We start from the raw sequence: 20,903 nt of genomic DNA on the forward strand, positions 1-20,903 counted from the left end.
AGATTGCTTTTGCTATTTGGGGTCTTTTGTGTTTCCATACAAATTGTGAAATTTTTTTTTCTAGTTCTGTAAAAAATGCTAGTGGTAGTTTGATAGGGATTGCATTGAATCTGTAGATTGCTTTGGGTAGTAGAGTCATTTTCACAATGTTGATTCTTCCAATCCAAGAACATGGTATATTTCTCCACCTATTTGTATCATCTTTAATTTCTTTCATCAGTGTCTTATAGTTTTCTGCATACAAGTCTTTTGTCTCCTTAGGTAGGTTTATTCCTAGATATTTTATTCTTTTTGTTGCCGTGGTAAATGGGAGTGTTTTCTTAATTTCACTCTCAGATTTTTCATCATTAGTGTATAAGAATGCCAGAGATTTCTGTGCATTAATTTTGTATCCTGCTACTTTACCAAATTCATTGATTAGCTCTAGTAGTTTTCTGGTAGCATCCTTAGGATTCTGTATGTATTGTATCATGTCATCTGCAAACAGTGACAGCTTTACTTTGTTGTAGTTTTTAGATTCCACATATAAGTGATATCATACAGTATTTGTCTTTCTCTGACTTATTTCACTTAGCATAATGCCCTCCAGGTCCATCCATGTTGCTGCAAATTGCAAAATTTCATTCTCTTTTTATGGCTGAGTAGTATTCCATTGTGTTCCATACATGTGCCACATCTTCTTTAACCATTCATCTGTTGATGAACACTTAGGTTGCTTTCATATCTTGGCAATTGTAAATAATGCTGTTCTGAACATTGGGGTACATGTATCTTTTCCAATTAGTGGGGTTTTTCCTCAGATATATACCAAGGAGTGGAGTTGCTGGATCATATGGTAGTTCTATTTTTAGTTTTTTGAGAAACCTCCATACTGTTTTCCATAGTGGCTGCACCAATTTACACTCCCACCAACAGTGTAAAAGGGTTCTCTTTTCTCCACATCCTCACCAATATTTATTAGTGTTCTTTTTTTGTTTTTGTTTTTGTTTTTTTGACGGTGTTAGGTCTTCGTTGCTGCATGTGGGCTTTCTCTAGTTTTGGCGAGCGTGGGCTACTCTTCGTTGCGGTGCATGGGCTTCTAACTGCAGTAGCTTCTCTTGTTGCGGAGCATGGGCTCTAGGCACGTGGGCTTCGGTAGTTGTGGCTTGTGGGCTCTAGAGTGCAGGCTCAGTAGTTGTGGTGCACGGGCTTAGTTGCTCCGCAGCGTGTGGGATCTTTCCGGACCAGTGCTCGAACCCGTGTCCCCTGCATTGGCAGGTGGATTCTTAACCACTGCGCCACCAGGGAAGCCCCTATTTGTGTTCTTTTTGATGATAGCCGTTCTGACAAGTGTGAGGTGATATCTCATTGTGGTTTTGATTTGCACTTAGCTGATGATTAGCATTGGTGAGCATCTTTTCATGTTCCTGTTGGCCATCTGCATGTCCTCTTTGGAAAAATGTGTATTTAGTTCTTATGCCCATTTTTAAATCAGGTTGTTGGTTTTTTTGATGTTGACTTGTATGAGCTGTTTATATACGTTAGATATTAACCTCTTACCAGTCATACCATTTGCAAATATTTTCTCCCATTCATTACATTGTCCTTTTGTTTTGTAGATGGTTTCCTTTGCTGTGCAAAAGCTTTTAAGTTTGATTAGGTCCCATTTGTTTATTTTTGCTTTTATTTCCTTTGCTTTAGAGACAGATCCAAAAAATATATTGGTACAATTTATGTCAGAGTGTTCTGCCTATGTTTTCCTCTAGGAGTTTTATAGTGTCTGGCCTTACATTTAGGTCTTTAATCCATTTTGAGTTTATTTTGTATATGGTGTTAGAGAATGTTCTAATTTCATTCTTTTACATGTAGCGGTCCAGTTTTCCCAGCACCACTTATTGAAGAGACCATCTTTTCTCCAATGTACATTCTTGCCTCCTTTGTCATCAGTTAACTGACCATAGGTGCATAGGTTTATTTCTGGGTGCTCTATTCTGTTCCATTGATCTATTTGTTTTTCTACCATAGCATACTGTTTTGATGACTGTAGCTTTGTAGTATAGCCTGAAGTCAGGGAGTTTGATTCCTCCAGCACCGTTTTTCTTTCTCAAGATTGTTTTGGCTATTTGGGGTCTTTTGTGTTTCCATAAAAATTTTAAAATTGTCCTACTTCTGTAAAAAAAATGCCATTGGTATTTTGATAGGGATTGCGTTGAATCTGTAGACTGCCCTGGGTAGTATGATCAATTTAACAACATTAACAATGTTGATGTTAGACAGTTTTAAAGTTTCCTTGACAGAAGTTTTTCTCCTGAGGAAAAAAAGAAAATATCGTACTTGCTTTAAAGTTAATGTGTCATTTTCGAAGAAGAATAAATATTTAAATGACTTCCATACTCTATACCACCAGTTTCATAGGTGTTACACCAGTTAATCAGGATTTCACCCTTGAGCCTGAATGAGGGGTTCCAGCAGAATTAGTTATCTTTTTTCTTTAATGGCAACTGGCATTTTATTGGAAGGCTGTCTTCAAAACTCTTTGCTCCAAGCCTACCTGATTCTATAATTTGAAGCTGCCAGTTTTATGTGATCTGTTAACTACTTTTTAAATTATGGCTTTTAAGTTATAATAGAGGTGTGGTTTTAAAAGGAATATATTATTTGAGAATAAACTTTTTAGTTTTCTTTTGCTACGTAACATTATCTCAAAATGTAGTGACTTGAAACAACAATATAAATCTCAGGAGGGATTTGGGAGCCGTTTGTCTCTGAGGTTCTGGCTTGAGATTTTGTGAGGTTGCAGTCATCTAAAGGTTTAATTGGGATTGGAGAACCCCCTTCCAAAGTGGCTCACTCACCTACTGGGAAGTTCTTTCTGTTTGTTGAAGGGAGGCCTCAGTTCCTCCCACAGGAGCCTCCCCACAGGGCTGCTTGAATGTCCTTTTGGCATAAAGGCTAGCTTGCCCCAGAATAAGAGATCCAAGAGACATCAGGGTGGAAACCACAATGTTTTTTATGGCCTGCTTTTCACTTCTGCAGTATTCTATTTATTGTTCACATAGGCCAGCAGTAATTTTAGGAGGAGACTACATAAGAGCTTGAAGATCATTGGAGGCCATCTTGGAAGCTAGCTACCACATCTTGTAAAGCTAGTATGTGAACATGTCACTAAGTAATAAGCAGTACATATTTACTCAAAATGCAGTTTATACACAGCTTATGCTTTTAGAAAGGATATTCAAAGATTAACTTACCATGCCACTTGAAGATTACTAAACAAAGCAAGTACTTTATCAGTAAAATTCTTAGTCTCCATGGTTCTTTGGGAATGATGGGATGACTGGGTTCAGATGTAACACTGAAGATACAGGTTTTATTCATTTTGATTTTCTTCTTATGAGACGAGGGAGGGGGAAAAAATGCCACATATTACACAGCTGCTATTTGATTTTCTTTAGGGATACTGTTCATTCATATACCTGTAAAATATTAAACTTATTTAATACCATAAAGAGGAAATAAATCATGTGATTTTAAAAGTATAAAAAATGTATGCAGTGAAAAGGCTTCGTCTCCCTGGCCCCCATCCACCCAAGTTCCCACCTGGCCTCCAGGAAGTAATCAGCTTTACTGTTGTCTTGTGTGTACTTTCAGAGCTATATCATATGTATGCAGATTATATGAATATATATTCTCCTCTTTTTATATTAATGGTAGCATTCTGTAAACACTATTCTGCACCTTGATTTTTTTTACCTCATATGTCTTAGGAACATTTTCTAAATCAACTAGACTTTATTCTTTTTACCACTGGAGTATATTCTATTGTCATTCAGTTTTTAATATTTATTGGTTATTTACTGTAGGTCAGGCACTGCTAGGAGCTGGGGATGTGAAAGCTAAAATGATAGATAAAGACTGTGTCACAGGGATTAACACCCCTGGGAGTCACAGTTCGATTACAGTGAAGCAAAGTAAGTTCTATGATAGGGGAAGTACAGTGTATAGTTGGAGTCCACAGGAAAGATGTATGTATGTGAATGCTGGGGAGATGTAAAGGTCAGGGAAGACTTCCCAAAGATGGTAAAATCTGAGGCCTGAAGGTTGAGTAGGTACTAGCCAGGTTAAGTTGTGATTCAGTGTTTCAGGCAGAAGGAGTTTTTTTTAAAAGACTTTATAACATATTACAAACCTGTAGTAATCAAAACAGTGTGGTACTGGCATAAAGACAGAATAGAATAGAAAGCCCTGAAATAAACCCTGGTGTATATATGGTCAAATGATCTTTGAGAGAAAAGGAGTTGTTGTTTAATTGGTATAGAGTTTCAGTTTTGCAAGATGAAAAAGTTCTGGAGATTAATTGCACAATTTGAATATACTTAATAACACTGAACTGTACACTTAACAGTTGTCAATGTGGTAAATTTTATGCATTTTTACCACAATTGAAAAAATGACATTAAACTTTTCCAAATGTGGCATATATGCATTTTTAAATACTATCCTGTAATGTAAGCCATGTTTCCAAATATTGACAAATGGTACTGTTTAAAGAATGAGCCAGGTCAGAGGGGTTGAATCAGAAGGTATTGTGCAAAGGCATAGCATTTCAAATATAGTTTGATAGAAAAATTTTAGGTGATGAAAAGGAGTATGGGGCCTATCCAGAGAAGAAATAGCATGTGTAAAAGCACTGAGGTGGAAGGGAGCAAGTCTTTGAACAGTTGACTAGTGTTAAAGAAAAACTATTCAGTGACACTTCTTAAGATGGTAAGGCCAGGCTTATTCAGTATCATCATCGTAGGTGTAGGGACCACTGCAGTGGGATTTTACAGTGGAAGAGAGAGATTTGCCTCAACTCTCAGCGTGGGCACGTGGGACTTTATAGCCAAGGAGTAGTTGAGGGTCAGTGGATGGAAAACTGCTCTTTAGAGGAAACATCAGGAGTAAGAGGGGATTCTGGTTAAAACCAACCTAAGAGGACTCTTGCTGCAGACAGACCAGGATGATCAGTAGTTGGAGGGTGAGGATCCTGATCAGATACTGAGGGTAATCAAATATTGAGGGTGGAGGATTCTGGTTAAACTGACATAGCAGTGTTCTTGAAAAAACTACATTTTATAAGGAAGTGCACAGATGGGTCCAGGAGAAGGTTCAGAACCCTGGGCAAAGTTTGATCAAGCAAAGAATCTTGCTCACTAGGTTTTGCTTAGCCAGAACAGAAATATGCATTATAAGATTGAAAGAATGGGTCTAGTTTATGAAAAGACTTTAATCATATGATTAAAAGCTTGCATGTATATACTTTCTAAGTGATTGAATGTCACAGCTGTAGCAGTGATGAGAGTACTTCCTACATGCTAAGTAAGCACTGGGCTGAAGTGCTTTTCATGGTGTATGAACTTATTTTTCTGAGCTTCCAGCAGGGAGTTATATGCTCAAACTCTTCTTTGCTGTGTAAAATTAATTGGCTCTTAGAAAGCTGAAAGTAGTGAAAGACAGTTGGCTATTGTAATAGTCCAGGTGGAAACTATTCAGGAGCCATGGTTAAAAGGCCATTCTGAAAGATACTGTCTACCACAGTCAACTTCAGCTGAAGAAAAAAAAAAAAAGCTGAATTTGTTGATAGATTTGAATATGAGAATAGGGAATAAAGCCAAAGCTCATGCGTGTGTGACTGTGTGATTGGGAAGATGATGGTGCTGTTTTACTTCTTCAGTAGTGAAGTAAAAACAAGAAAAGACGACGATGTTCAGAGAATAATAATAGCAGTGCTTGACAGGTTTCTTGTATTGGAGTGATATCCTAAAGAAAGTTAACAGAGTAGAGTGACTGTGAAACAGAAAGTAAGGAGAGTCTAAGAATAATGATAACAGTTGATGGTTTTATCAGTGCTTTGGAGGGTACCTAGTTTTCGTAAAGGGCCTCTGAATAAAGATCAAGCAATACCTTGTTTTGGTTCTGATTCTATTAGGTGCTTCAGAATTTACCGAAGTATCTAGAGTTAATTCTCTTGCAGAGTAATAATACCTCAGCAAGGTTTTGTTCTTTCATATGTGTATTATTAATACTTTTGTTCTATTTTTACCTTAACCATAAAACATGAGAGGGAATGAACATTGGAAGAGATGTACAAGAAGCAAGGCAGGTCTGCTGTAGGTAGTACCTAATTTTTCTCTGTGAAGTTTCCTAATGTCCTTCAGATTAATCCTAGTCTCTTTCCTTTACCCATCAAGGGTTTTAACACTTGCACGGTTACTTACTATGTAACCCCATTGTTTCATAGCTTTGAGCAAACCAGTGTGCACAAACACACGCACGGTTTGTGTACAGTGTGAATGCTTTTTTGTAAATCCCTGTATGTAAAATTACTCGGCTAAAATGTTGATGCCTCCCTGCTTGTGTAATATTTTGATCCTGTCCTTTGTATGCATAGGCATTGATTGAATCTGCATCTTAATGAGCATGTATGTGTGTATGTTTTACTCCTCATGGTTATACTTTTGGAGCAGTTTCAATAAAATTCACAACGGAAAATAAACCTTATTGTGTAGGATTTTTTTCCGTTGGGAAAAAAATTATATCTTTTTTCACAGGTAATAAAATTTTTTTACAGATACTCGAACTTAAATACATTACAGAAAAATTTGTTTAGTATATACAGTATAGTATTTTTATGTTAATTTGTATGGCAACCAGTCTTTATTTTAAAGTTGAATAGTAAAATTAATAGTATATTGTTCATTAATTTTTTTTTTTTTTTTTTTTTTTTTTTTTTTTTTTTGCGGTACGCGGGCCTCTCACCGTTGTGGCCTCTCCCGTTGCGGAGCACAGGCTCCGGACGCGCAGGCTCAGCGGCCATGGCTCACGGGCCCAGCCGCTCCGCGGCACGTGGGATCTTCCCGGACCGGGGCACGAACCCGTGTCCCCTGCATCGGCAGGCGGACTCCCAACCCCTGCGCCACCAGGGAAGCCCCTGTTCATTAATTTTTTAATGCTGAGACCATTATTGTTAAAGTACTAATTTTTTTACAAATGAAATTTTATTTGAAACAATTAATATGGTGGGTTTAATTGTACTGTAAAGATTATTTTTGCTTCTTTTACTTTATTTCTAGTTTATTTTAGTTAAGAAAATATTTCAAAGTTTAAGCGAAATCATTATTCTTCATTGTTAAATGAAGAAAATAGCTACGAATGAACGTATTTATTTTGAGAAAGGTACTTTCTGAAAAGTGATGTTTTAAATAAACTTGGAAAAGTACTTGATAGGATAGCTAAAAGTTAGATTTGTCCTTTATCTTGTTTCACATCTTTCTTTTTAATCACTCTGACTAGCTACTCAAGTTTTATCATTGTTGTTCTTATGTATAAAAAAACAAGCACTGTTTTCTTGCTTCTTCCTAATTGAAAATAAACCAGAACGTGGTCAATCTAGATAATTTAGATTTTCTTTAAGTGTATTATTCTGTTATTTACTCTCAGGCTGACTTACCCTCGCCACCTAAAACATTTCTGTTTCATTCCCCCTCCCATCCCCATCGATAGGGAAATCAAGCAGATTTTAATATTAGCAAATGCCAAACTTTAAAAAGGTATGTTTAAAAAAGGCATATGATAAGTCCCAAAGGCAAAATTTAGTTGTTTTAGATTCTCAGTTTTAAATTATCAACACAACCATTTCTTTCTATAGATACGTTTAATACAAATATGACTAAACTAGAATATGTAATTGAATTATCAGTGATGCCCATAGGTTTCGTGAAAATGTGGGAAACTTCTTTGAAACACTTATTTTCTGAACTATTATTTTGTCCCCTCATACTTAACAACCCTCATGAATTATATCTCCCTTTCCCAAAAGAGAAACAAAATAAAACCTGTCTTTACTGGGTCTTGTAAAGCATCCCTTGGGTGCTTAATAATAGAATTTATAAACTAGATCCTACAGGATTCATCAGCCCTGGGCATCATTAATTTGGGGAAGCCACACCTGTAATTGTTTTTGGATGCACAACCCAAACCTGTAGCACCTCTCTAGGATTTAATCCCACTTGAGAGCATATTTTTACTTGTTTAGAATTGTTTTCTCAGGCAAGTAGATTGTACATACTACGTATAGTTCTTGTACATACTATATATATTATATATAGCAATACTATGTATGGTTCCTCTTCCACTCTAGTCATTTATTGAATTAGAATCACTGTTTTACATGTAACAACCGAAACAAAACCTTTTACCTCAGAATTTATAGTCATTTAGCCTTACACTTTAAGCTAAACACTTGCAATATCAAGCAATGAGCTAGGTAGGGGTATTCAGAGTTGAGCTTTTGTCCCTGTGCTTAACTCAAGGTCTGGAAGGAACAACAGAGATATTATGTACTTACTTCATTACAGTTTTGTTTTGTTTTGTTTTTTAAGAAATAAGTGCAACAGGAAAAGAAAATACAGTGTCTAAAAACTGGGGAGGTAGAGTCAAGATAGATAGCCTGAACAGGTTTTTGAAAAATGAAAAAGAGAGGAGAGGTAGGATATGCCAGGCAGAAGAATTAAGAGCTGTAATTTAAAAGTTGTTCAGAAAGATAGTGATTAAGGACCAGCTGCAGGAGTCAGCCTGCCAGAGTTCTGCCAGGTTCCTCCCTTTACTCTCCGTGGAACCTGCAACACTAAAGCATTCATATGTACGTGGACCCATGAGCATACCTGCCTCATGGATTTGTTGTGAAGATTACATGAGATAATTCGTGTAAAAGAGCTTAGTGTAGTGCCTGCCACGGGGTAATTAATTCCTAAGTCAGTTGCTGTAATTATCATCATCTTGAATAATGTATGGGCAATGTTTATTTGCCTGGTGTGCTTTGGGGGCAGGATGGTTATCTTTAACTCAGGGCATATGTTTAGTGTTCACTATTATAGCTATTTACTACTTGATGCTTACAGTAGAATGCCAACTACCCATTAATGGATCATTTTAAGTTGTAATATGTGCCCACGCTTTTCTATTTTCTAAATTACTTTTCTTCATATTGCTTATGTGTCACAAAAATCACAGGATTTAAAGCTACAAGGAACCTTAAGTTACCCCTTTTATAGAATTCAAAGACTATTTTCAACAGATGTATAATTTTGTATATGTCTATTGAAAGAAAAAGCAAAATTAAATCAAGTTTGCTGTTTTTCACTCTGATGGAATGCCTGGATTCTTGATTTTTCATATCTTAGGTTTTAATTTTTATAGTTTTTACTGAAAGCAAAAGTGAAAATATAGCTAAATATAGTAAAACTCTTTGTCAGGATTTTCTTCAACATGAGATTGTCACCTAATTAATTTTAAAAGGTTAGACCTCTGGGAGTATCATACCTAACAGATTTCCTTTCACTGGGCTAGAATGACATCTTCCACATTAAGAAATTATGCCTAATACCGAAGCTTAAACTGAACTAATTTATAATTTGGTAAATTATAAATATAAATATAAAATATAATTGGATACAGCACAATTTTTATAGGTGTTCTTAGGAGAATCTTTTAATTTTTTAAAGCACTTAATAGCAATTATGAATACAGTCTGTTTGAAGAGAGTGCATGTTGGCTACGTTGGTTAGAAAAGTAGAACTAATTCTGTTTTCTACAAAGCTTTTCTCAGAGAAACAAAGCAAAATGGTTTGTGAACTGTGTTCACATTGACTAATTCATTTATTTAAAGCATTTGAGGGCCTACTATGTGTTAGTCACTTTTATGGGACTGCTGATACAGGAATGAACAAGTTCAGTAGGGCTCCTGATCTCATGACATTTGCATTCCAGTGAGGGAGGGTAGTTAGGAAACAAGCAAATAAATAGGATAATTTCAGACTGTAATAAGTGCTAGGAGGGTAATCATGTGATATTCTAGAGTAGATGTTAAGCTTGGGGGCCAAGTGTGGGCTACTTGAGAAAGGCTTCTCTGAGGGTTTGATATTACTTGGAGATGGAAAGGAATTTGCCTCACAAAAAGTTGACCTAAGAATTTCCGCGTGTGGAGAACAGCAAATGCAAGATGCCCTGCAATGCAAAACATGTTGCTGTATTTGGGTTTGGATGTTCTTATGATGATACAATGTGATTTTAAAAGATCTCTGGCTTCTCTGTGGATGATAGCGCTCAAGAATAGAAGCAGGATTCAGCGGCGTGCTAGAGTAGACGCCAACCAGTTAGAAGAATAGAAGAGGTGGTAATATATTTAGGCTATATCAGTTAAATGCTATTGGAAACTGTAGAACTAGAGGAGATAACTTAAAGGAGAGAAGAGAGGAGAGCTCCTGATTGAGCCTTGAAGTACTTCAGCATTTAAAAACTAATAAAATAAAATAAAATTCAAATAGAGAAAAGAAACCAACATAGACTGAAAAAGACTGATTAGAGAAGTCAGAACATAACCTTGAGAGCCAAGAACAAAGTACTGAATGCTGCTGAGAAGTTGATTAAGATGATGGGCTAGAGAAGTGACCTTTGGTCACTTTCCTGGTGACCTTTACATGGGTGGTTTTCTTGAAGGGACAACATCATGAGGCATTTTTGAGTGGGCTGAAGAGTGAATAGGGGATACGGGAGTGGAATAGTGAGTATAGAGAAATCTTTCGAAAAGTTGTCATAATAGAGAACAGAGAAATGGGTTGGTAGCCAGAGAGCCTATGGGGGTGAAGGGGAGGCTGTTAATTTTAGTTTTTCACCATGAGAGATTCCAGGGCGTATATGTAGCATGATCCTGTAGAGAAGGAGAAACTGGTACTGAGGGAGGAGAGAAAGCCAATAAAGCTCTTGGGGGAAAGTCTTGAGAAGGCAAGAGGAGATGGAATCCAGAACACTGCAAAAGGAGGAGGGTCCTTTGTTCCTCAGAGCAGGAGGGAAATTGGAGAATATGGGTATAGGTGGAGACAGGTTTGTAGATTTGTTGGAGGGAATGTAAGAGCGTTCCTTTTTCTTCTGTTTTCTTACTTAATTTGAAGCTTGGTCTTTAGCAGTGATGGAGAAAAGGTGGTATTAGAGCTTTGAGAAGAGAAGGTATGAAATAGTTGTGTCAGGCAGGTAAGGTTATATAGGAAATGTGGTGGATTAGAACAGTGTTGAGTGTTTGAGGTTTGTGTTTCTCAATTTAAAGGGCAGTTGGTCAGCCTAGTTGTATAGTTTTTCTCCGGTGATGTTCAGGTGCTTGGGTTCAGGCATAACTGAGCTCAACCAGAATTGGAATTTCCAGGTAAGTGTTATAGAGGAAGTAAGAAAGACACTTCACTCCCTGGCCCTGAGGTAGGATTGGGTATAAGAAGGAAAAAAGTCTCCATGAGAGTGAAGAGCAGTGGTTCAGTTAGAACTCTAAAGCCAGATTGCTTAAGTGTAAATCCCTGGCTGTGCCATTTAACTGTGTCACATATATTTCTATGCCTCAGTTTCTTTATCTGTTAATGTTGACAATAATAATGGTAAGTACCTATACCTCAAAAGATCGAATAAGATTAAATGAATTTAAATATGCAAAGCATTTGAACAGTGCCTGGCATTTAGTTAAGCACAATATAAGGTTAGCTAAGATGCTGCTACCTCTGCTGCTTTGAAGGTCTTATCCTTAGAATATACTTAAGACCAGCAGGTGGCAGGACCTGCAGAGCAAAGCTGAAGATCTGTTGATCCCGTGTTTGGAGTTTCCTAGCATATATACCATTTGAAGGTTTGAGATTGGGTCAGATTGGGGGAAGTACAGAGCATCAGGGTTCTAGTGGGTGATCTTAACCTATTTGTGAAATACCTGGTAGGTGTTTTCTTCTATCTGTATTGTTAGCCCTCCAGGGAAGTTACTAATTTTCTGGAGTAACTAGCTTCATAAACTGGTTAAATAAATGATTTGCTAAAGATTATTTAGTGAAAGTGTCAACACTGAAATTCAGAACTTTTGATCAAAATGAAATAGATTTGTCAATAATTGCCACATTCCTTTGTTAGATGGTAACAATTACTGGTTGATAATTTTCCGTTTCGTCAAAAAATTTTAGAAAAAGCATCTTTATAGCATTTTTTAGGTGCTTTCTCTTTCATAATCAACAAGTAGGGTTTTTCCCCTGCGTTGCATGATACTTTAAATAATTTATTCATGTACATCCTTGGGATGTGGTAGAACACTTGGACAGTCCCCAGGTATATCTTTAGAATTGGTTAATACTGAGTAGTTCCTGCTGTCTTCAGCCCTCCTCTTATCTTTCATGGCAAAGGAGGGAGGGAAATGGAGAGCTCAGTGATAAGCAAACCAGCCGAAGTATCATTGTGTAGTTATTCTGAAATTAAGTCTGCTCATTTTTTATAACCATTTAAACAAAACTTTTTTAAAATTCAGATGCTCTGTTGGAATGTTTTATTTCTTACTTAAATTTTACCTTTTTACACTGTAAAGTGTGAAAAAATAAACCTGTACTACCTGATCATTTTCACAGGGCATAATTTGCCTAGAGAAATTTATGACTTTATTTAAACAACTATTTTGTTTCATTTTTATATTTGAATGACAAAACACTATACTAAACATGTTTCATGACAAGTTGGGTTAAGTTTATCTGAGTTAACAGTTTGAAAGAACTGCAACTAAATTCTCAAGCGGACTATAGATCAAGTCAGAAAAGCTACTTATTAACAGCTCCTGAAAGATTATAAATGCTATTTTGACTTTTCTGTATCACTTTAAGAAAAAACAAGTTAGAATTTTTATTTGTATTTGTTTTTATATTTTCAAGTTTACTAGTTATATTAGTTATTGTGTCTATTGGGGTACAATAGATTGTTTTTTTTAAATTTCAGACCAAAAACTGATTTGATGGAGGTGATGGATATTCTTGGTCTCTTGTTTAGAGTGATGGAAATGTTCCGTATCTTAACTATGGTGAGGAATCTTCAGTGTCATGATGGTTTTATGGGTGTATGCATTAGTCAAACCTCATCTAACAGGTGCATTAAATATGTGTAGTTTAATAAAATAGTAAAAAAAAAAAAAAAAAACCATCTAACAGGTGCATTAAATATGTGTGTTTAGTAAAATAGTAAAAAAAAAAAAAAAACCAAAGCACGTTTGGCAGTGATAGATGTTAATTTGCGTTCGTGAGACAATGGGAGATAAGTTAGTGAGAGTCTTCAGTTTCCCATTTTGCTGCCAATAAGTTCAGAGCCATATCTGATGCTTAATTATAATTGATTAACCCTTATAATTAGTGTAATTGCTTCCTAGTACTATGTTTTGTTTTTATTGGTAATAATTTTGTTTTTAGAGCATTTTCTATGCCGGGCACTCTGATAACTTTAATAGGTTCTTTTTTCTTAATTTTGAGAACCACTGAGGTTGACATTATCTCCTTTTACAGATGAGGAAATGGAAGCTTGGGGCATCTTGCCCAAATTCATACAGCGAAGTAAGTGTAAGAACTAGGATCTGGAATCCCAGCTATATTGACTTTAAAACCCCTGTGCTTGGAGGCCCTGCCCTCTATTGCCTATCTTTCCATGGGCTGGGTTTTCCACAAAATACTGTTTTGTTATTGAATATGAGTATTTTTTGCCATGTGCCACCACCCTTTTGGAGAAATGGCAGCATATAAAGTTTCCTCAATGCAATAGGGGAATTTGTTACATTTGCATTATGATCTAAGCCAGCGATGTTCGAAGTGTGATTTGTGGACCATTCGTAAATTCTTTGTTAAGGAAACATGAGATAAGCGCAGAGAAGAAAGTAATCATCTAGAAACATTTATAGAAATTTGATGCCACTACAACAATTAAATACATGATTTTATATTTTAGAAAAGCATCAGTCAGCAATGGGTTGTGGAGAAAACTGGTTCTTTACATAGATAGAGAATTACTGATCTAAGCTTCTTTAAAATAAAATATGGGAGGAAAACCCCTGAGAACTGGAATTTCCATTTATTATATATTGGATGGAAAATTCAAAAGTGGTGCATCATCCCTAGACTTCTCTTCTGATATATAATAAGTAATTTTATTTACATTAAAATCACTGAGGAAGTATAACAAAATCTGACCATCTTTTCACACCAAAGAAAATACTACAGCTCACTGCTGATGAAACTTCTATAGAATGTCCTTTCTCAGTTTTCAACTGTTTTCATAAGATTTTGCTTTTGATGTTCTACCTAGTAGTATATGTGTCCCATGCTGTATGTACTCTTTTTAATAATATTTAAGAATTTAGAATTTTTTTAGCTAAATAAATAAGAAAATCCAAATTTCTTACCTGACTCAACTTTTTTAGCTGTAAACATGTACAAGAGTTATAAACCCCAGAAACTTAGCTGGTCATTATTGGTTGGTTATTTTTTTAATATATATATACATATATATATCAAATAAAAAAAGTATGTCTGAAAATGTCAACTGAGATAACTTAGCTTCACAATTATATTAATACCCCAATTACAGATAACTCATATTTTCATTGTTAGAAATTACTAGCAAATTGATTTTCCGATTAATCTTCCCCATGCACAAATATTGTATATCTTCAAAATAGATGTGTTACCTCTTATACTGGAAATACTGCTAAGGAAAAAATTGTCCCTGTCAGTAAAATTTAAACATGTGCTTTACTCTGTCTACCACTAGTACATTCTTAGGCTTATCAATTAGAATTTATAGTTATTTTATACTGTTTTTATACACCTTCAGAAAATCCAATCAAGTTGATTTTTCCCCCCAAGTTTAATTGGTTTTGCAGTTCTTTCTTCTCTGATTTTGCAGAAGAAAAATTATAAATGTTTTATAAATGTTTTAGTTTGTGTTCATTCTAACCTTCATTCCATATTTCACTATGTATTGATATTTATTAGTTATCAAATTTTATAGCTTTAAATGTTTTCGTATGTCAGTCTTTTGTATCTGAAGCACATATTGCAGTGTGTTTGTTTATAGTTGTGGTTAAATCTAGTTTTAAAAATTTTTAGTAACCATAGATTAATGATAAAACGGCTTGCAGAATTTTTAATTTATTCCCATTCTTAACCATTACACTTAAACCACTTTGTATGAATCCAGCTTGAGCTTCACTATTGTAAGTTATGTGCTGTGCAGCATACGAATATATATAAAACATAGTTCCTGCTCTCAAAGACTTCTACCCTAGTAGAATTACATATCCAACTCTTCTAAAAAACAAAATCAATATTGAAATGGAAGGTAGTTGAGATAATTTTTGATTCACTTATTTAAATTTCACAGTCATCTTGGTTTTCGCAGAGTAGTTCTTCAGAATACTGCTTTATGTTTAGTTTGCTGCTTTGAGAGTCCAGACCATGAAGATATAACTATAAAGTGGGTTTCTTTCCTCATAAACTTTATATTAAGCCCCTAGGGTCACATATCACAGTTTTAAAGAGAAAAGCGGATTAACGGTCTTAAAGGATTTACTTTACTTTATTCTCCACTCCCACCACTCCCAATGGGAAAAGCATCAATAAATCAGGTATATTCGCTCTAGTCAGCATCCAAACATACTGCTTGGCACATGGTGTAGTGAAGTGAATAATTTCATATGTCAAGTGACTCTATATTTAAGGTGATATTCTCAACAAAGATGGGATTTAGGATTTGTCTGGTTTTGTTTTTGTGGATTAAAGAGTTGAGATAGAGAATTGGGAAGTGCATATTGCTTCTTTTTGGCATAACCTTAACCAGGGAAATTTTGATTTAATAAATTAAGAGATTTTTAGCTTTTTTCAGGCAAACACGTTTTTATTAATATAGAGTACATTCTCTCGGGTAGTGATTCTTAGCCTTTTTGAGGATTACTTTAAAAACTATTTTTGAGAATATTATAAAAGTAGGTTATTCCCCAATAAAATGTGAGATGTAAGTTTTGCATGTAATTTGAGGTAATGCACAAATCCCTAAAGCCCATTTTTATATGTATACATATATCTATATATGTGTGTATATCTTACATATATAGATATATATCTTACATATATGCACATATATATAGCTCTATACCTTTATTGAGATATAATTCACATACTATACAAGTCACCTATTTAAAGTGTATAATTCAGTGGTTTTCAGTACATTCACAGAGCTGTGTAACCATCCTTATAAACAATTTTTTTGTTGAAGTATAGTTGATTTACAATGTTGTGTTAATTTCTTCTGTACAGCAAAGTGATTCAGTTATACATTTGTATACATTCTTTATTTATATTCTTTTCCATTATGGTTTATCATAGGCTACTGAATATAGTTCTCTGTGCTATACAGAAGGAGCTTGTTGTTTATCCATTCCATATATAATAGCTTACATCTGCTAACCCCAGCCTCCCACTCCAACTCTCCCCCAATCCCCTCCCCTTTGGCAACCACAAGTCTGTTCTCTATGTCTGTGAGTCTGTTTCTGTTTCATAGACATGTTCATTTGTCTCATCTTTTAGATTCCACATATAAGTGATATTATATGGTATTTGTCTTTCTCTTTCTGACTTCACTTAGTGTGATAATCTCTAGTTGCATCCATGTTGCTGCAAATGGCATTATTTTGTTCTTTTTTATGGCTGAGTAGAATTCCATTGTATATATACCACATCTTCTTTATCCATTCCTCCTGTCGATGGACATCTAGTTGCATCCATGTTGCTGCGAATGGCATTATTTTGTTCTTTTTTATGGCTGAGTAGAATTCCATTGTATATATACCACATCTTCTTTATCCATTCCTCCTGTCGATGGACATTTAGGTTGTTTCCATGTCTTGGCTATTGTGAATAGTGCTGCTATGAACATATGAACTTTTTGGATTAGAGTTTTGTCTGGATATATGCCCAAGACTGTGATTGCTGGATCATGTGGTAATTCTGTTTTTAGTTTTCAGAGGAACCTCCATACTGTTTTCCATAGTGGCTGCACCAACTTACATTCCTACCAACAGTGAAGGAGAATTCCCTTTTCTCCACATCCTTTTCAGCATTTGTTACTTGTGGAGTTTTTAATGATGGCCATTCTGACCAGTGTGAGGTGGTACCTCACTGTAGTTTCGATTTGCATTTCTCTAATAACTAGTGATGTTGAGCATCTTTTCATGTGCCTATTGGCCATTTGTATTCCTTCTTTGGAGAAATGTCTATTTAGGTCTTCTGTCCATTTTTTTGATTGGGTTGTTTGTTTTTTTGTTGTCGAGTTCTATGGACTGTTTCTATGTTTTGGAAGTTAAGCCCTGTCAGTCGCATCATTTGCAAATATTTTCTCCCATTCTATAGGTTGTCTTTCCAGGTTTTTTTATGGTTTTCTGTGCTCTGCAAAAGCTTGTAAGTTTAATTAGGTCCTATTTGTTTATTTTTGTTTTTATTTTTATTGCCTTGGAGACTGACCTAAGAAAACATTGGTATGATTTAAGTCAGAGAATGTTTTGCCTTTGATCTCTTCTAGGAGTTTTATGGTGTCATGTCTTATGTTTAAGTCTTTAAGCCATTTTGAATTTATTTTTGTGTATGTTGAGAGGCTGTGTTCTAAATAACTTCATTGATTTACATGCGGCTGTCCAACTTTCCCAACACCACTTGCTGAAGAGACTTTTTTCCCATTGTGTATTTTTGCCTTCTTTGTTGAAGATTAATTGACCGTAGGTGTGTGGGTCTTATAATTAATTTTAACATTTTTGTCATTTCCCAAAGAAACCCTGTTCTCATTAGGAGTTGCTTTCTGTTTCTCCCCAATTCACTCCCCTTTCCACCCTAACCAAAAGCTAATTACTTTCCATCCCTAAAGACTTGTCTATTCTGGTTATTTTATATAAATGGAATTATAAAATACATGGTTTCTTTCACTTAGCAGAATGTTTTCAAGGTTCATCCATATCATAGTATGTAACAGTACTTCATTTCTTTTTATGCTTGAATAATATTTCATTGTTTTTTATTTATCCACATATCGGTTGATAGAAATTTGAGTTGTTTCCCCTTCTTGACCATTATGAATAATGCTTCTTTGAACATTTGTGTACAAGTTTTTGTGTGGACATGTTTTCATTTCTCTTGAGTATGTGTACCATACCCAGGAGTAGAATTGCTGGGTTGTATGGCAATTCTATGTTTAACATTTTGAGAACTGCCTGACTGTTTTCCAAAGCAGCTACACCAATTTACATTCCCACCAGCAGTGTACAAGTGTTCCAGTTTCTCCATATCTTTGCCAATACTTATTATTGTCTTTTTTATTATAGCCATCCTAGTGTGTATGAAGTATCTTGTGGTTCTGATTTGCATTTCCCTGATACTTAATGATGTTGAGTATCACTTCATGTACTTTTTGGACATTTGTGTATCTTCTTTGGAGAAATGTCTATTCATATTCTTTGCCCATTTCAAAGTTATTTGTCCTTTTATTATTGACTTGTAAGACTTCTTTATATATCTAGTTCAGGTCCCTTATCAAAAATATGGGAGATATATTTTCTTCCATTCTGTCAGTTGTCTTTTCACTTTGTTGATGGTATCTTTTGAAGCAGAGAAAGGTTTTTAATTTTGATGAAGTCCGGTTTATTTTCTCCTTGCTTGTGTTTATGTTGTTTATGCTGCTTTTAGTGTTATTTCTGAGAAGTCCTAAGAAGACCTAGCTCTAGGCCTTGAGGATATATTTCTGTATTTTCTTCTAAGAGTTTTATAGTTCTAGCTGTTACATTTAGATCTATGATTCATGTTGAGTTGATTTTTGTATAGGTGTGAGGAAGGAGTCCACTTCATTCTTCTACATATGAATATCCAGTTATCCCAAAGCCATTTGTTGAAAGACTTTTTAACCCTCATTTAATTGTGTTGGCTAGTTCTTACATCCTTCTGCAGATCCACAAACCCAGCTCTAGGGAAATGTGCAAAGTTAAAAGTCAGATAGGACACCAAAAAGGTGGAGAGGCCACATTAATTTTTTATTTATTTATTTATTTTTTATTTTTGGCTGCATTGGGTCTTCATTGCTGCACACGGGCTTTCTCTAGTTGAGGCGATGGGGGCTACTCTTCATTGTGGTGCGCGGGCTTCTCTTGTGGAACACGGGCTCTAGGTGCACAGGCTTCGGTAGTTGTGGCACGTGGGCTCAGTAGTTGTGCCTTGCAGGCTCTAGAGCGCAGGCTCAGTAGTTGTGGCACACGGGCTTAGTTGCTCTGCGGCATGTGGGATCTTCCCAGACCAGGGATCGAACCCGTGTCCCCTGCATTGGCAGGCGGATTCTTAACCGCTGTGCCACGAGTGAAGTCCCCACATTGATTTTTAAGTCGAGCCTCGATTCCTTGTTACTAGTGCATATTAGTTATCTATTCTATTGCTGTGTAACAAATTACCCCCCAACTCAGTGGCCTAAAACAACAAAATTTCTCTAGGTCATGAATTTGAGAGACTTAGCTGTGTAGTTCTGGCTCAGGATCTCTCATGAAATCAGTCAGGATGTCAGTTGGTACTGCAGTCAAATCAAGGCTTTCTTAGGGATGAAGGATCTGCTTCTAAGGTGGCTCATTCACGTGGCTGTTGGCAGAAAGCCTCGGTTCCTTACCACAGACACCTCTCCATGAGGTTCCTTGAAGTGTCCTCTTGATGTGGCAGCTGGCTTTCCCCAGATCTAGTGATCTAAGAGAGAGAGCAGGGAGGAAGCTGAAGTGCTTTTATGACCTAGTCTTGGCCATTACAATTGTCAATTCTGCCTTACTATTTTCGTTAGAATTGAGTCCCAGAATCCAGCTCACAGGGCTGGAGAATTAAGCAGTGCTTTTTGAAAGTAATATCAAAGAATTTGTGGACATATTTTAAAATACCTCATATACTCATCAGTTTTATTAAAAGTTTTATTAATTCCAAACAGCTTATGTTCTTTCATACTATATGCCCATTATCACTTAATAAAATAAGATGATCTCTAAGTCTTTCATTTCTTTTTCTTTTTCCTATCGTTTTTGTTGTTATTGTTTTAATGTCCTTGATGTTTCTAATATAACCAGTCAGTGCATTTTAGGATCAAAACAAAGTAGAGGAGTATGTGTAGCAGAATATTATATCAGCAAATATGACAAAGAAATAACATGATTTCTAAATTGAAATAAGTACAGGAATATCCTCTCCTTTATAAATCCCTAAGTCCTCACAGCCATTTTTCCAGTTCTTAGAAAGGAACACATGAGTAGTTATCTTTGAAGCTGTCTTTGAATACTTCCATGAACCTGCATCCTAGCTGACTGAAGTTTTGATCACTCCTAACTCAAGAAACATTTTAAAGTTAGCCATTAACTCTGAACCCATTTTAATACTTTACTTTGTAACTTTGGTTCCTCCTGCAAACTATTTTTGTAGGTGATGATTTTACATGACTTTGGAATTTGCCTCTAGTGGGACGCTGTGGGAGGATGAACACAGAAGAGCTGGAGTTATTGAGTGACTCCAAATACAGAAACTATGTAGCTGCAATTGATAAAGCACTAAAGAATTTTGAATACTCCAGTGAATGGGCAGATTTGATATCGGCACTTGGAAAACTTAATAAGGTATGTCTGTCTTACTCATTTCATAAAATGGAGTAAAAATCAGAAATCTGCATCTGTATTTACTGAATTTCTCTCAACCTTGAAGTAAAGAATTTAAAAACATAACTAAACCTCAGAATTACTTTTGACTCTGCTATTTTATTTCATGAGTTGCATGCCTATATAGTCAGACTTTTTTTTTTTTTTGAGGCCAAAACCACAACAGTACTTGAAAAATATAGTTATTCCTTTATTACCTATAAACACAAAACTGGGAAGCAAATATGCTAACCATGAAGGTTAATAAGTTTCTGTAAATGAGCATCAGATATGGTTCTGGAGTTCCTAGCAGCAAAATGAAAAATTGCATGTGGAAAGCAGTAACTGCTGTGTCCTTTCCAAA

The 20,903-nt window shown here is 35.7% G+C and overlaps 1 protein-coding gene across 1 annotated transcript in view; it reads left to right on the forward strand.

The window, feature by feature from the left end:
* DOP1A (DOP1 leucine zipper like protein A) overlaps positions 1 to 20,903 on the forward strand; it is a 119,308-nt gene that overhangs the window by 7,178 nt on the left and 91,227 nt on the right. Inside the window, exon 2 of the mRNA XM_028496191.2 lies at positions 20,331 to 20,521. Coding sequence (XP_028351992.1) covers positions 20,384 to 20,521 — 138 coding nt within the window. The 5' untranslated portion in view covers positions 20,331 to 20,383. The remainder of the gene's footprint in view (positions 1 to 20,330; positions 20,522 to 20,903) is intronic.

The sequence above is a fragment of the Physeter macrocephalus genome, chromosome 11 (genome assembly GCF_002837175.3).
Source record: "Physeter macrocephalus isolate SW-GA chromosome 11, ASM283717v5, whole genome shotgun sequence".
In the NCBI taxonomy this organism is placed as follows: domain Eukaryota; kingdom Metazoa; phylum Chordata; class Mammalia; order Artiodactyla; family Physeteridae; genus Physeter; species Physeter macrocephalus.